The 17,216-nt window shown below is 37.5% G+C and overlaps 1 protein-coding gene across 1 annotated transcript; it reads left to right on the top strand.

The window, feature by feature from the left end:
- The first annotated feature begins 11,493 nt into the window (after window positions 1–11,493).
- nmu (neuromedin U) lies at window positions 11,494–15,956 on the top strand. The gene is made up of 8 exons (XM_062424789.1): window positions 11,494–11,641; window positions 12,684–12,739; window positions 12,825–12,872; window positions 12,992–13,045; window positions 13,190–13,219; window positions 14,909–14,983; window positions 15,778–15,831; window positions 15,921–15,956. Exons 1-8 carry the CDS (start codon window positions 11,494–11,496, stop codon window positions 15,954–15,956), a joined length of 501 nt encoding a protein of 166 aa, XP_062280773.1.
- The last annotated feature ends 1,260 nt before the right edge of the window (window positions 15,957–17,216 follow it).

The following is a 17,216-nucleotide window of genomic DNA, read 5'->3' as shown; positions in this document are numbered from 1 at the left end:
TAAGTCAGTAAGAGTGTTGGTCTGTTTGAGCTGTTGCCATGAGAGTTACACAAACAAAAACACAGAATAAAAGACAACTCATTCAAAATAATCTCTAATATTATCATTGAGAGGGACAAATTATGACTGATAATTACTTTCTGAGACTCATTTGTGTGAAATCTTTAGCCCTAAATGATAAAAAAATATCTTTACCTAATTAGATTTCTATGTTAAGGTAAATATTTTGTGACTTTGTTCATGCCGTTGCATTTAATAAGATGACATAGTGCATACTGGGGCCACTATGACCGTAAAAATAATTTCCTTTTTCAGCCCAACATATAATGTACATCCAGGCACTGCACATGCACACACACACACACACACACACACACACACACACACACACAAACACACACACACATAACAGACTCACACACCACCATTAACGTTCTTCAATGTTTCTATTTTACCTCATGTTGTGCTTTCCTGTAGGCATGATTCACCCACAGGTTTTTGCTATTCTGGCACTTACTGTCAATCTGTTTTGTGAATGTCAAAGGTCTGTAGTCAGTGCTGATGTTGATGTTCCTACAAACTGATGCTGGCACAAAAACAATAACTTCAACCTTGGTGGATTGCAATAATCACAGAAAACCCCTTCGCTTTTGGCAAAGAGGGACTGAAAGATTGAGATACAGTATCAACCAAACCATCCAGGCCCTGCTCGCAGTCAGTTTGGGAGATGTACACAAATTCTGCAGGTGAGAGGTGTCCCCACTGAATCAACTAGTTGTGTCAGGAGGCCACCACGCCGATGAGGGAGCCCCGGTGACACACGCAGCAGATGACATGCAGATGTCACTTGCAAACAAAAGGGCTTTTCATACCGGTGGTGCAGCGTCAGGGGAAGGTGATTACATCTGTGTAATCTACATTTGACATTCACACTGGTGATTAAAGGCCGATAGCATTTGCTATTTCTTTTTGAAATCAGAAATGTTTGAGTTGCTATCTGGATGGCATTTCATGCAGCCCTTTAATATGCTTGGAGATTGCATAATCAGTGTTTTTTAGATCCATATTTGTTGTGTTGTCAGTATAACAGAATCACATATATATGCACTTGCACGCGCACACATATACACACAGACATGAATACATCTACATATGTACAAGCTGAATTATTTCTTCTTGGAGTTTTTCTTATTTTCTTTAACATTTAAGAGCTTCTGAGGCATCAAACAATAAACTGAAATAAACAGAAAACCTCTTCAAACATATATTGACTCAAGTATCCTTACGTGCTTGTTATGGTAATTTGTTATGTGATTTTTAAAGTGCATAAATGTGGTGATACCTACCTGCATCAACATCAACACAAACCTGTAGGAGTTCTTACAGCTGTATGGGAACTTGTTTAAATGCGTACCCTACTTTGGTAACCTCATCCCAAGGTGAAGTCTTCACTCATCACTGCCAAATTACACATAAAGATGAACTATGCCGGTCTTCGAGCCGCTATTACATGAGCAACGCTGCGTGTAGAGCTGTTTGCTTGTCAGGAGGGTCGATCATGCGTGCGATTTTGTTTTAAAGTAATCATGTAATTTCAAGTGTCCATGCGTGTGTGTTTGTGTGTGTGTGTGTGTGTACATGTGACTTTGCAAGAGTGCTTTCCTGTCTGTTTGTGAGTTAGAGAGAGAGAGAGAGCAGGTGTAAGAGTGAGAAATAGAGAGAGAGAGAGGATTATTATGAATGAATATGAATACATGATTCAAACGCTGACGACTGCTGGCAGAGTAAAAAAAAAACAAAGATGGCTGGAAATCTGAAAAAGAAAAACTGCGAAAGAAAGTATAGGAGAGGTTATTTTATCAGCCTCACAGTTTTTCAAATGTAGTCTATTTTTAACAGAGAACATCTTTATCTCTTTACAGATGGAGTTAGAGCTGAAGTAGAGGCTCCTGAAAACACAAAACCTGGAACAAGTTTCAGCTTTAAAACAACAGATCTAAACCACGTTCCCCTCATTGTATGTTCTATTCTTTTTAAACTGCCCCCTTAAATGAAACATTCATTGTTAAATTTTCATTGTACACTGTTTGATAAACTATGTGAGTATTGTGACTTTTACCTGTCCCATTATTCTAATTTTGTTAGGGTTGCACAATGAATTACTCATTTGTATTTGAGGAGATTAGATGTTAAATCTTACGGGTAGATGTTAATAATATTTTGGCCTTGAATAGTTCAATGAACAATCATCTCCAAGGACCATGTTGCACTTTACTTAATGAACTCAGGTTTTGGTTATGAGTGCAAACAGTAGCTTTTGGGTGTTCATAAACTATACATGTACATAGGGTAAATTACATTTTGTGAGAAGTTTGCTATTGAGAACTACTGTAGGGCTTCAACTAATGATTATTTTCACAATCAATCAATCTTCTAAATATTTGCTTGATTGTTGCTGACCTTTTGTTTGAAAGGAGTGTTTAAAGGTTGATTAGAATGTCTTTTTCAGCCCTCAGGGGAGACAATTGCTACAAGCAGGACTATGAAGAGTTTCTTCAAGTTAGCATCTGCTGGCCCTGAGACTCACTGCTGCAGTTTTTTGTCTACCTTTTAATGTTGACTCCCACATTTGTTTAAAACTGGGAAACATTATGTTATTTACTGTTTTGATCACTGATTTGGTATTTATTCATTTTCAGATTACCCAGCTTATGTCTTTTTGTCATTTACTGGCCCAAACAAACAGCTCTGAGATCGATGGCATCAAGTTTTTCTTGGTGGACATGGTGGCACACTGTGGAGATTAGTGACCTCAGCCAGTTTTTTAGTCTCCTAAATTAACTGAAGCTTCTTTCAGCTTCAGCTGAAGCCACAAGGATAACCAACAGTGGCCTAACAAGACTTTGAACCTCATAAAACAAACCGCTAGAGGCATCGTTTGTAGAATATCTGCAGCTTTACTGTTGGACTTGTACTTGTTCTTTGAGATGAACATGGCTACTTGGAGATTCTCTTTGTAACTCTGATAGATAACATCATTCCTTTCCTCCAGTAAGGAGAACATTCTGTAATCTGTGTAACAGCTGCATATCGGCCTGATTAAACTGTTCTTTCAACTGCATATCCACAGTATCTAACACCTTGTAACACCCTGTAATGTTCTTCTGGGGATTTTGGCCTGCTGCTCCACTAATGTTTCTTTTCAAGGGCTCTTTTTGGTAGCCTCATTATCCATGATGTGCACCATAGATGATGCCTTGTCAAACACTCTCTGAAAGTGTTCCTCACTCCTTTTACTTTGCAGAGTGGAGTTCACATATCCGGCTGCAGCCACCAAATGTCTGTGTTTTCTCTTGTTTAAGCAATTCATCTCCTCAGTTACCTCTGATGCTAAAAATAGTCTAAGGCCAGTTTTCCCTATCTGAATAGTCTAGGAGCCCATTTGCCCTTACTCCAGTGTCCGAACTACAATGTGTCATTTCCTCCAAGCTCAATAACACACTCTTATACTGACCAAGAACAGCAGTAATAGCCTCCTCGTCAACCATCCACCTGGTCGGACACAGAGGTTTCATTGCTATGGTTTTGTTTTGTCCTGGTGTTGACTGTCCTTCATATTCTGCTTCTTCTCAAAGGAGATGAATGAAGTTAATATAGTTTGAATATAAAGAGCCAATGGCTGCTTTCTCTTCAACATTGCCTGCGCTCCTGTGTAACTCCAGCCATATTGGCTGCACCATCATAGGTTTGACCCTGCAATCCAGATCCAGGTTTAATCTCAAAAGGACATTGCTGCTCGACTTGTTCCAAGTGCTTCGTACAAGCCAATAAAGATTTCTTGGGAAACCACAACGTAGTCTATGTACCTAAGGTGCACTGACAATTGCTCTTTTCTTGTTTGACATCAATCTGAGACCTGATGCTTGCTGTTATAACTCTGAAAAATATCCATGCCACTACAGCTGACCTGAGACCTCTGTTGCATCAATCTGACCCTCACTGTCTGCATCTTAGATGAGAAGTAAATCAATAAAAAAAAAAGTTGTATTTGCAAATGCATGAAATAATGATAATTCACAGTATTGTGCTTTTGCTTTGGCTAAGAAAGAGAGGAGTGGAAGGTGACTTGCACCATAGACTGTATAAAGTCAATTGACAGGTGCAAATTATGTCCAGCAATATAACTTTTTAAATTTGTTTTTAATTATAAGATGTTTCAATTGTTTAAAATAACATTTCCAACAACTTCAAATTGACCACGGTTCATTCATCTTACACAGATACTAGCTTTTATGTCCACTGTCAGGGTGGATGCCATGTGCCATGTTGATCTCTGTCATGTTGCAGGTCTCTTACCTTAGTCCTCAGTGTGGTCAGCTCTCTCTTGTAACTGTATCTGACCTTGTTTACACCTGACATTAACATGCGTCTTGGGTGATCCGATCACAAGTGGACAGGACTAAATACCAGTGTAAATTACCTCTGAGACGCATTGTGATCCAATAGCTTGCCGAGGTGGTCTGGGACGCATGTGACCACATATCTTTTGTAGGGTAAACGCTAATGTCCTGATGCGTCCCCACTAAGGACATGAGAGGAAAATACTTCATCAATAATAATTATGGTAAATGGTTGAAATAATGGAGAGGAGCATAGATGTACGTGGTTGGAGTAATCTGAACAGTTGGATAGCCTGTACATGTACATTCGTTTTTGAAACATTTTTATCAGCTCTTACCTCTTCAGCCTGCACTAAAAAAACAAATTGGCTCTTGTCTGACTGATGTAACAACTGTGCGCAGGGCCCTTTGACATCTTTGCCAAAGTGATGTAGGCAGCAACAAAATCTGGACATAAGTGGTCAGCGTGAGACTCTTAGTAGAGACAGGTGTAAACAGCAATGTGTCTCAGCTGTCCAGTTGTGATCAGAACACCCAAAACTCATGTTAATGCGGGTATAAACAGGGCCTCTATACTGCCTCACTATGGTTAGCTCTGTGCAGATGGTAAAGGTTTCTTGCTAAAGTTAATCTAATTTTAAAACAGGGCAAACATTTTAGTAGCTTATGATGCTGCTGCCATCTCTCTCAGTGTCTCTCAGAGTAAGAAAACAAACAAACCATATACTGTTATATTGTTATATTGTTTGAGATTGATAGAAATATTGGTAGGGACAGTTCAATAACTCCTTAACTTTGGTAAGGACATGTCCCCACTATCCATACCCAAATATACACCTGCGAGTTTTCATTATTTTTGCAATGGCACGAGTGGGAGTCGCCACTGTTGTGATATATTCACCAACTGTGGTCAAACTGGCCAGCCGGTTACTTTCACTCCTAAATCTCACTCTTGCTGCCATGCTTCTTCACTTACTCACTGAACACGTTATGAAAAGACTCACTTTCACAACTAAGTGCTTTCATCCTCTCCCTCATCTTGCTTTTATTTACAGAATAAATGTTCCTGTTCTCTTGATAAAACATATTTTCACTTTGTGTTCCAACAGCTAGAAGAGCAACAGGTTCTACTTTCTAAAAAGGTATAATTTATTATTTCAGAATTACAGTCCTGGATTTTCAGCAACGTGATGCACTATATAACCATCCTACATCTAGGCTAAATATACACAAGTGGCACGGGGGCACAGTGGTTAGCACACAGCAAGAAGGTGTGTGGAGTACAGAAGTGTGCAGGTCAGGTGAACCGGAGAATCTAAAAAGTCTGCAGAGACAACGTTGGATTACTAACGGGGCAAAGGCAAAGTGCCCCAACCTGGTAGCTCCATGTTAATTGGGGCCCACTATTCATTTTTGCCCTATGGCCCCTTAGGGGCGTTAAACTGGCCCTGGATGGAGCAGACAAATTATTGCAGGTTAACACAATAAGGGTGGTAGATATGATATGATAGTGATGTGAGACTGATGGGAATATGACTGCACATTAGGGAATGTGTACAGCTAAGAAATTAGTAATACCAAATACAAATAACCTCAACTTGAATAAACTTTAACAAGCCAGACAGACTTGTTCACTAAGGAGGATGATAGTTATTTTTACCTGAGAAAAAAAAGGAAAGGGTGGCTGCTGAGACAGAAAAGCATGCAGGTTAATGCTAAATAGTTGGGCTGTAAAGGATAATCTTCTATTATTATTACTAGTTAACATGTCATTCAAATATCAATATGACTTCAATAAACTGCCAGCATCACTACCCAAAATCAACCCAAGAACAGAACCAAATGGCCAAGTTAATCAGTCTGTCAGTCAGGTAGTTGGTCCACAACATTTTTTAAAACATAATATTGATTGTGCTTTAAACATACAGTATATGTCAAACATACACATGACAATAATCAAAAAGTCAAATAAATAAATACATTTAAAAATAAAAATAAAAATGAATGAAGTAAAAAAATCCTCCACTGTGTTCATTTTAAGGAAATGGTGCCCACATCTTGTCATAGTCCTTGGATTTTCTCTCTTTGTGCAGATATTCATGGTCCCCAGAGAATGAATCCAAATGACTTCCCCTAAAATGTTGCATAGATTAGCATGCTACATTAAGATATATGCTGCTATTCATTCTTTTCATATAATTATATGAGTTACTTACTTTGTTGGTATGTTACTTGTCTCAGGAAAAGCTGGAATGGTAAACTAGACTGAATTGTAAACATGGAAAAGATGGGATGAAAGGATCTTTGTGAATACTCAACCCTGTACATGTCATATTAATCATAGCGAGGGTAACAGGATTGATTACTGCATCCTATTATTGCATTTCTCAGACTCTGCCTACACAGGAAATTGTGATTGTGCTTGTGTAGAATATGATACTCATTGTAATGATTCTTACAATATAACATAATATGTTAAAATTGCACAACAGCTCATGTAATGTGAGTCAAAGTCTAAGTGGATATCTGTTAGTTCATACAATCATAAAGAGCATTGTGAGTTCAAAGCAGATTCTAAAGTGAAAATGATCACAGATCTCCTTTACATTGAGATTACAACATAGTTGCATGATTCATACAATTTAATACTCCTTTTTTTTTAAATTATCAGGCTATATTAAACCATCAATTTCAAATTTAGTTTGCAACTCAATCTAAGTGGCATAATATTAACATGAGATATTACGAGTGTAATCTAAAGAGAATATTTTCATATATATTGTTTATAGAATTTGTAGAATTATGAAGCCATATCTTAGGAGAGATTCAGTGAGTTCAAACCACATTTGAATCACAGTACACACAGTCACTGAACTTTACTCATTGGCAAAGGCAGCAACTTCCATTTGATGCAAGATGGAAACACAATACGCGTACAATTTGGAAACAATAGACTCAAGCTTGTCATATTTTATATGGTTAACTAATTGTCTTGGAGGATGTGACTTGTTAATAGGTTACTCTCCCTGCTCATGCTTTCTTCTTGTTTCCAAATAAGAACATCAGTCAATGCATGCAGATAAATAATCTGTTGTGCATTATTCTTCACAGTGATCCTACTGCTTCATGTGACAACAAATATACACCTGTGAGTATAGCTTCATATTTAGCTAACAGAGTTATACTGATATAGAATAGAATAGAATAAAATAGAATACAATAGTTTATTGTCATTGTATAGGTATACAACAACGTTTATGCTGTACTGTCTGAGTGGAGCTCAAATAGAAAGAGATTTTAAACACACACACACACACACACACACACACACACACACACACACACACACACACACACACACACACACACACACACACACACACACACACACACACACACAGTGCAATGTCCTTAAGTACAGTTTCCTTTAGTGCAGTGTTGTTTAGTATAGTGTCATTTAGTACAGTTTTCTTTAGTACAGTGTTGTTTAGTATAGTGTCCTTTAGTGCAGTGTTCTTTAGTACAGTGTTGTTTAGTATAGTGTCCTTTAGTGCAGTTTCATTTAATGCACTGTTCTTTAGTACAGTGTCATTTAGTGTAGTGTTCTTTAGTGTAGCGTCCTTTAGCACAGTGCTCGCTGTGATTGATCTGTAGTGCCTTCCTGAGGGCAGAGGGTTAAACAGGTAATGGGCAGAGTGAGATGGATCTTTTAGGATGCAGGATGTCTTTCATATAGAGTGGGAGGTGTGGATGTCATTCAGGGCAGGCAAACGTGTGTTCGTGATTTTCTGGCCCTGTTTTGATTACACTCTTACAGAGCTACTTATCTTTTCATCAAAGTCTCATGAAACAACTATTCCTTTAAAGCAGGTCCACCAAAGTGAAGAATGATAACTGAATGATGCTGAAGAAATAGGAGAGTGGTTGTTTTTATACTGCATCGTCTTGTTTATCGAAAAAATGAAATATCAGTGCCAGGCAGTATTTATGCCCTTGCACACACAGCTTTACACACAAGACTGACACATTACCTGCGTTTATCAGAAAAGGTAATTCTGTAATGAGCCACAAATTGGCATGCACGTTAAAATACTAAATGACAGATTCATTTATTCTCATGTCTACCTTTGAATTTGTCTTAGAATTAGAGCACAATAACAACCATAATTTGTGTTGAGGCTTCAGGGTGCAACAGTTTATGAACTCCAAGGTATCATTTTCCCTTCAGTTTAGTTGCAAGATCACGAAATAATGAGATCACATGAGAATCCATCTTATCAGGCTTCTAGTTATGTGTTTGTGTCCAAACCTACGGCGGATCGGACCAATCAGCATCCTATGAGGATTCTCACGTATCTCCAGGTGAGACGGTGATAGACAGATGGTTCATCCATCTTCTGAACAGTTTCCATGGACGAATTCTCAGATGGTTCTGAGTAACAAACCATCTGGTGCGTCAGATACATCAGTACCTTTGGGTTTTAACTCAAACAAATCAATTAGACCAGAGCACGCAAATACCAGTCAACTTTATAATAAAATAAACATTTTTAAAGGTCATGACATTTCAGGACTTCTCCCAGTTGGTGAGAGCTTTTCTCAAAGCTTTCAGGTCTAGTTACTGAATCAGCTTTGACGATCACAAACTCTGTCCCTTTTCCTCAAAGTGCCATAATTATTCATTGTGACAAAGCTGCAAAAATCTTGTCCTTCCTTTAATTCAATGAACATTACACTCACCCACTGACCTCCACTTTTTGTTCACAATTTGTGGTAATAAGGAAAAGTGGGAGATTAAAACGGAGAGAGATTAGTGTAGGAGGATGACAAGGGTGGGGATGCCTATGATGACTCCATGGAATGACTCAATTATTGATGCACTCCATTTGTTGAGACACACACTGTCAAACACATAAGACTTAAAAAACAAAGCTGTGATGAAGGCAGGACTTTTGCTCCAGCCGTTCCTTTGTACAGTTATTAAATACAGTACTGTACTTTCATGCTAGGTGATGAATCAAGATGTGATAACATCTTTTCAACAAATTGTATTTATAATCAGTGCAGGTCATTTTGGGCATGTAAGAAATCCATATATGGAATATTTACTTGAATCCAGTAAATCATCATCAAAATTTTCCCAGCAACATCTGTTTCTCCCTTTTCTCACCCAGACTGTTCTCCTCATTTTACTGTAATAAATCCAAAGTCCCTTCTTGTGATAATAAAGCCAGTTACAACCAAAGCAAAGCCAACTTCCTTTTTTATTCATTGTGGGTTTTTGCTAAGGAAAACAGAAACAGATCAAATTGAAATGTACCCTCGCACATGCAGCTTCTCACAAAGACCAACACATTACCTGAGTTTTATCAGAAAAGGTAATTCTGTAATGAGCCGTGATGGGTAGATCTGATAATGAAGTAGATTCAAATGTATATAACGCTATCAATGCATGAATATTGTGTTGTGCTATCAAAAGTTGAACAAAAGTTGAAAATTGAAGACACGCTATTTCATACAATTATAGTCATTATTTCATACACTTTAATGATGATGTGCGCCAGGCTTGAGCTGATTTGTTGGACTGGCATTTAGGAGCAAACTGCAGTTTCCAAAGCCTTGAGGTGTACACTCTGACACAAAATAATGCTGAAATAAGAGCATGAATCCTGTTATTAAAAATAAAATTGAAGCCATGATGATCAAGGTCATTGGGGGGTTACTTATATAAAATGGGTCATGATTCACTCCAGATTAGCTGTGATGTCACACATCATGCTCGAAGGTGCATGACTTAGACTGAGATTTAAAGTGAGCACAGAGCAGATGAACATGAAAACACATACATCATTGCTAAGTTCAGGCATCCAAGCAAGGAACAACAAGCAACACACGTTTTGACTGGATGGGGGCTTTAAATGATTTACTAGAGACATAAAGTCCTTAAGTTTGGTTTTGATTGGTGGGCACACATGCTTTGTCACATGTTTGCTTCTGACTTTAACAATAATAGTAAAAGTATGATATTGGCAATCTTGAGTCTGAGTGAGAAGAGAAGGTGGATGTGAACACCTTACTATATTCACTGACCACAACAGCATAGACAGACACAGGCTATAGTGCATTGATGAATGATAAAACTGTGGTTTATATGAGATCCAATAGCAACAGATAAATATAGAATAAATATAGGTGGTGAGTGCATGTGTCTGTGCCAAAATGGCCTTCCTGACAGGAAGCTGATGAAAAATGAATATACTCACTGCATATAAAATAAGGAGAATTTTCTATGACAGCCTAAATGTGTACAGGGCCATCTGGTAGAGTACATGATACGGTTCTATGGAAGAGATAGTGTTAGGTGGTTGTCCGTGTGGTCGAAAAAAAATTAGAATTTCTGTTTTCACTATTATTGGGTTTCATTTTTATTTCTCAAATTGCATGTGTTTATGTTTTTTATTTCCAATTCTCACTGTTAAATGTTTGTTTTATGTAAAGCACATTGAGTTGCTATTGTGTATGAAATGCGCTATATAAATATAGCTGCCTTGCCTTGCCTTACATATAACGCAATGCATCAAAACAAACGGCACCTTTAACATAATAACAGACATGAATCAGACTGTATATCTCAGATACAGACTGAGCAAAAACGACAACAGCTACTTTGTGCTTCTCTAAAATATAAAGTTAATTTTCTTATGGTCAACAGTTGGATGATCTCACTGTTTATTGTTATAAATGTTATATTACTTCATCACCGCTCATAGCTCTTCTCTCCCTGACGCCAACCTGTTGATCAAATCTCGTAACTTTTTTTTTTTTTTACGCGCGGCGCTGACGCAGTCAAGTGTCAGCGCGCGAGGAGGGTGTGTGACACCAGCCTTCATATTTCTCTGAAGTGAGTGGGAAGCTGTCAGAAGAGCAAGAAGTCAAGCAGAGAGAATCAAAAAGAAAGAAAGAAAGAAAGAAAGAAAGAAAGAAAGAAAGAAAGAAAGAAAGTAAAGAAGGAAGAAAGAAAGAAAGAAAGAAAGAAAGAAAGAAAGAAAGAAAGAAAGAAAGAAAGAAAGAAAGAAAGGCCAGCTAGAGGGAGATGAGGACATTCCAGTGCCAAAGTCAGCCTGCGCAGCGCGGAGCCTCCAGCAGCCTGTCCAGCCTCAGCAGAAGCGCCATGAGTCCACTCAGCACGGCCAGCATCACACTTGCAGCCCTACTCATCCTAACCATCCCAGTCTGCAAAAGTAAGTTATACATCATTTTATTTTATCTTGTTTATTTCATCTTTTGCTTTTTTTTTTATAGTCAAAAACTATCGCAGATCTATCTATCTATCTATCTATCTATCTATCTATCTATCTATCTATCTATCTATCTATCTATCTATCTATCTATCTATCTATCTATCTATCTATCTATCTATCTATCTATCTATCTATCTATCTATATTACAATTTCTATAGGAAATAAGTGGTTTGTATTTTTTTGTTTATTATATACTTTTAAACAATGATGTGTATGAATGAAATATTATACATATGAATACTAGTTAAGAATTTTGATACATCATATCAATCCATCCATCCATCCATCCATCCATCCATCCTTCCATCCCTCCATCCATCCATCCATCCATCCATTCATGTCATTTTTCTGATGTAATGCCGAACTACTAGAGACAGTTTAGCAAAAATCTTCAGCCAACAACTCGATTTACCATTGCAACCTTTGACTTTAGGTGTCAACTGACATAAAGTCACCAGTGATTGCAATGTGTGATTGACAGGCACATGTGAAGTATTCTCATAATGTCAAAGTGATCTTTGCAACGACTATGGGGATACAACATCAGTTCTGGCACCGTGATGCTGCATGCTGTTGACTTTATTACATGTAGATGATGATTAGATGATGATTACACAGATTATGATATGTGAAAATACAGTTTTATGGGGTTGAGATTAATTGTAGTTTTGATTTGAAAATATTTTCAAAACCAGATTTCTGCCAGGCAGTAATCACACATCAACGTGATGCATGACAAATCCATGTTCTACAGCGAAGCTTTTACTCCTGCTAATGGACATTTACTGCAATCATGCTGAAGCAGAGCATCCCGAAAACAGTCATACAGGAGATGCGATTTGTCATCACAACACTACTGACCTTAGCTTCTATAATATCATCATACATCATTACTGATCTGTCAATATAAGCGTACTTTCATCAGGATGCTCAGTATTAACTGTATTGCATTAACTGTGTTTTACCTATACGAAACCAAAGGTGCTCCAGCAGAACTTCAGCAAGCCACAACAGATCAGCGGCAGCTACTCAGCCAGGTAAACAGCGCTGTTATATTCTCTTCTTCCCACTTCATTGCTTCTGTCTGTATAACTGTCCACTGTCCTTTGTGCTGCTCCACAGATAGACGCTGTGTGCTCATCCTACCTCTCTGCAGACTTGGAGTTTTTGGTAAGTGCGGTGTCAGTTGAGAAGTTTCTGAGTAAAGTGTGCTTTGTTTCTTTAAACATGTGTTACAAATTGAATTATTTGTTTAAGCAGCCACTTTTCTTTTTTAATTTATTTTCCAGGCATCTGATGTCTTAGGAGAACTCTGTGTCTTGATGCTGGTTCAGAAGTCAAAGGTACCTCATGCTTTGTGCTCTCTTCACTCCCAGAAGTAAAAGTTCAATAGCAGAATATGTTACTAATTGCAAAAAAGACTAAATCTATACTAAACCATTAATACCAAAGATTTTTTTCATTGTCAACATTTGTTGTTTTTGCAGGAGCTGAAAGTGCGAGAAAATAGTAAAAGGGTAAGTACAAGTTTCTTATGAATCATTTGAATAAGCTCATTTGGAATTGTTTATAGTAAACAATAGACTAGACCTATAGAGATTAATGAGACAGAGAAATTATACCTAATGACACATTTTTGTTGGCTTGTGTGTGTGTGAACGTGAGGGTGTGTGAGTGTGTGAGTGGGTTTTTCCCCCCAAATGTTCATGTTGTGCACTGTATGCACAGTTTTTATTTCATTACTCAAGACCAAACGATTCTGCCTTGTCAGAGAGGGTGGTAAGTTTTGAGATAAATGTGCACTGCTACAGTTCATTGCTTGACCTTGGAAAGCAGCTCACACTGTATTATAACTATTTCTAACTTGCAATTGCACAAGTTTGATACTTTTCAACTCTGTTGGAGCTATTATGTCACATAATAAAACCAGTTGTGTAAAGTCTCCACACTTTATTCCTCAAACCAAAATGCATGCAGGCACACACATACCAGCACTAATGCATGCAGACAAATACAGACACAAACACATGTTGTGTGCTCTGCATGTCAGATGCCTTTTCTCAACATTTTGTGTAGGGAGGCGAGTGCATGGCTTCACAGCCAGCTTTATTTCTTGGTTGCATGAGAACTTGGATTATGTTTGCCTCCTCTGTCTGTCCTTCTCCCTGCCACTGGTCGTTCTGGAGTGCATGGTCAAACAACCTATGTGGTCGTCCAGTTTGGACGCCTTGTTGCTTAACCCTTACATACTGTTCACATTTGACCCTTTTTCACATTTGAGAGTTGTAATATCACCCTATACACATTTCCTTTAGTCAGACTTTTCCTAACGTGGCCCACAGTTTACAAAAAAATAGAAATAAAATGCATTTTTAGATTTTTGTGCAGCTGATACACTCATTATATATGAAAATCTAAAAATCCAGCATTCAAACAATATTCTATAAAATGTTCTCCTGGACCATAACATAATGATTGTGAATGTCTTTTAATCAAACAGAAGGATTGTATAGATGACTGACAGGGAATTTATGAATGTGAATTGGTATAGAGAATAGAGAATCATGAGTCAGAATGTGAACAGTATGTGAGGTAATATTGCTGATTGAATAACAGTGAATTAGTTGTGATCAGAGATTGCAAAAAAGGCCTACTAAATTCTGAAAAATAAAGTATATTTTCATGATAAAAAAATTGTCCAATTTGGACATTTTTATGTGTCTGATGAATCTCTCTGCAGCTGTAATTATAGTACAGCAGTGTAAACGCAGTTATGACAATTTACATGCATTTTCCTTTGTGTGCATTTATGCTCACTGAAACCTACATACCAAACAAAACGTCCCAGGACGCACATTCACTTGCCATGTTTTATACTGCATGTGTAAGAACAAAACATATTTCTTACATGAAATGTCAAGCCTATTTGTTTTCTGCTCCTCCATCACTGGTATGTGAATAATGCAAAATGCAAGCAGCCTGCAGTGAATAAATGAATAAATCGCTGCACCGCGGAAGCATTTGTATTATGTTTGCATATCCGTGTCGCATGTTCTTGTGTGTTAACTAGAGGGAAATAATGTTTCTCTTCTTTGCCGCTGAACTTATCCATATTCTGTACCTTCTCTTTCGCTAGAGCTGTTATTCACGTTTGTGTGTCTGGCTCTACCTGTGTCTTTGTGTGTGTGTGTGTGTGTGTTGGTCAGACCCCTGTGTTGCAACCTTTCCTGCATCTACTTTCTCAACTCCATACCGGAAGAGAGAGAGGACTCTCAACGCACGTATGTACCACCCATGTCAGCTATCCTTTCAATCTCTCGCTCTCTCTTTTTCTGTTGCTTTATAAAAATAATCTCACTGCACTGATTGGTAAAACAAAGACACTGAAAAACCAAGCTGTTTGTTTTTCAGAATACACACTTCATGTAATCAGTGCTGCAAACTAACATGAAATGCCATTTTATGTGACTTCTGTTATATTCTGGTGATAAACATACAAAGTTAATGCTTTAAGAATGTATTCTGATCTCTCAACTGCAGTAGAAACCTTGTCTGAAAATATAGAATGAGCCGATGAGAAGAAAATGTTATAATTGCAGCGAGCACAGTGGAAAACGTGCACATTTGTGGCAAATATTGAAACATTCTGTAGTTGATTTCAATGTATGTTTTCCCCTTCCTGAGCTTACATGTCAGTAATGCTGCTTAATATCAGGCAACTATCCTCACTCCCTGTACGAGCTCAGTCTACATTAGCTGTTCTTTCCCAAGCTGAGAGTAATTATGGTCTAAAATTAGTGGAGCTGACAGGTGAACTTTCCCCCTTAATGCTAACACAGAGGAATTGTGAGTGAAAAACGTGTAAAGTGTTTGTTTTGGAAAATCCAGATGTGACTGTTTGAGTGCGTGCTGTTGACTTTGCCGGTGAGTCATAGAAAAAAAGGTGAAGTAATGAAGACATCCAGGAACTTCAACTTTACACTGAATAATACCTGTCTCATCAATATATGTGGACATTAAGAAAATGGGAAATAATACAGGGACAGTCTTTGCTGTGGTTGTTGTGTCTCTGCAGGCTGAACTCCGGGGACCTGGGGGAATCCAGAGCAGAGGTTACTTCCTCTATCGAGTATGAACATGTTTAAGTCATGAAATAAAAGAAAAAATATCCAAGATTATATGATGATAATTCAATAACACCCTGTTTTTTACTTGCAGCCACGAAATGGAAGAAGATCCTTAGAATATGAGTAAATTAAAGGTAAATTCTCAAGATATTTTTTGTCACGTCAAGCCTATGGTTACAGTCTTATTAGACATGTTACAGTGACATTTAAAAGCTTAATTGCAACACACACTGTTGAAACTCTCTCATTATGATGGAGTTACGTCAGTTGTGTGTGTGCGTGTGTATTCGTCATCATCTAATCCTGTGTATCAATGTGTGCCAGTCTCCACCTCTGAGGCTTAGTGTACAGAGACAACACAGACCCCGAGCCGCTGCACTATGACTGAGTGATCCAGATGTCGACCACAGCCCTCTGCCACTGCTGTATAGTGATGTTTGAATGTACACAAAGAATACCATTAAAATACTGTTCATTTGTCCAGATTTTATTTTGTGTTATATGTGTATCATTTGCATTAAAACTGCTATAATGTGATTAGGTGTGGCCGTGCAAGTTTGATTCTACATGCAATGTGTATTATGAATATAATTCTGGAAAAAGCATGAAAAAAGTTTGCACATTAATGAATGCACACACAGTCTTAAAAACACCACATTTAAACCATGAAATAATTTATTCAACATAAAATGTTATACTCAAAGGGAAATCTTATTGTTAAATATAAGCACTCTGAATATGTCCAAAGTGCAGTGTTTTAAATCTAATTGATACCTCTAAGTGCTCCATCTGTTATCACAATTCATTTTAATGGTTTAAAGCAAGGCAAGTTTATTTGTATAGCACATTCCAACAAGGCAATTAAAAGTGCTTTACATAAATATGTATTTCCATGTATGTGTCCTGTGGTTTTTTGTTTTTTATTTTACTTTGTGCTTTTATATGTCTTAATATTGACCTACTGAAGGGACTGCAGATGGATAAGCTATAAGCTTACTCTAGTACAGTACATAAAATGGTCATATTTAACAATGTACATGGTCCAAATAAACAAATTACTACTTTAAAACATAAAAGGAATCAAGACAAAATATACAATGTTTAAATCAGATAAAGACATTATGTTTATTATCCTGCCATCATTTTGAATGAAATGAGAAAAACAAACCAAACAAGGAAAGCTGGCAACAGAGAAAGTCATAGACTCATGAAAGAACAGCATGAATGTTTTGATTAGATTTACATGAGCGATAATGATTCACGAGTAAATAAACTGCAATTCCCACACCTGTGAGAGCCCCTCTTCAAAAAATAATCAGATGAATTAAAAAGAGCACTAATGTCTTTTTAATGGAAGATGTTGTTAGGGAGTAATAATAAGCTATTT

Source organism: Scomber scombrus, chromosome 8 (genome assembly GCF_963691925.1).
Source record: "Scomber scombrus chromosome 8, fScoSco1.1, whole genome shotgun sequence".
Classification (NCBI taxonomy): Eukaryota; Metazoa; Chordata; class Actinopteri; order Scombriformes; family Scombridae; genus Scomber; species Scomber scombrus.
Note: the sequence above shows the minus strand (reverse complement) of the source record. Positions and strands in the feature narration are given on the sequence as shown.

Coding starts and splice junctions, on each gene's coding strand:
- nmu (XM_062424789.1), top strand. CDS start 11,494: ATGAGGACATTCCAGTGCCAAAGTCAGCCTGCGCAGCGCGGAGCCTCC. Junction 12,740..12,824: donor AGCGGCAGCTACTCAGCCAG/GTAAACAGCGCT, acceptor GCTGCTCCACAG/ATAGACGCTGTGTGCTCATC. Junction 13,046..13,189: donor TGCTGGTTCAGAAGTCAAAG/GTACCTCATGCT, acceptor TTGTTTTTGCAG/GAGCTGAAAGTGCGAGAAAA.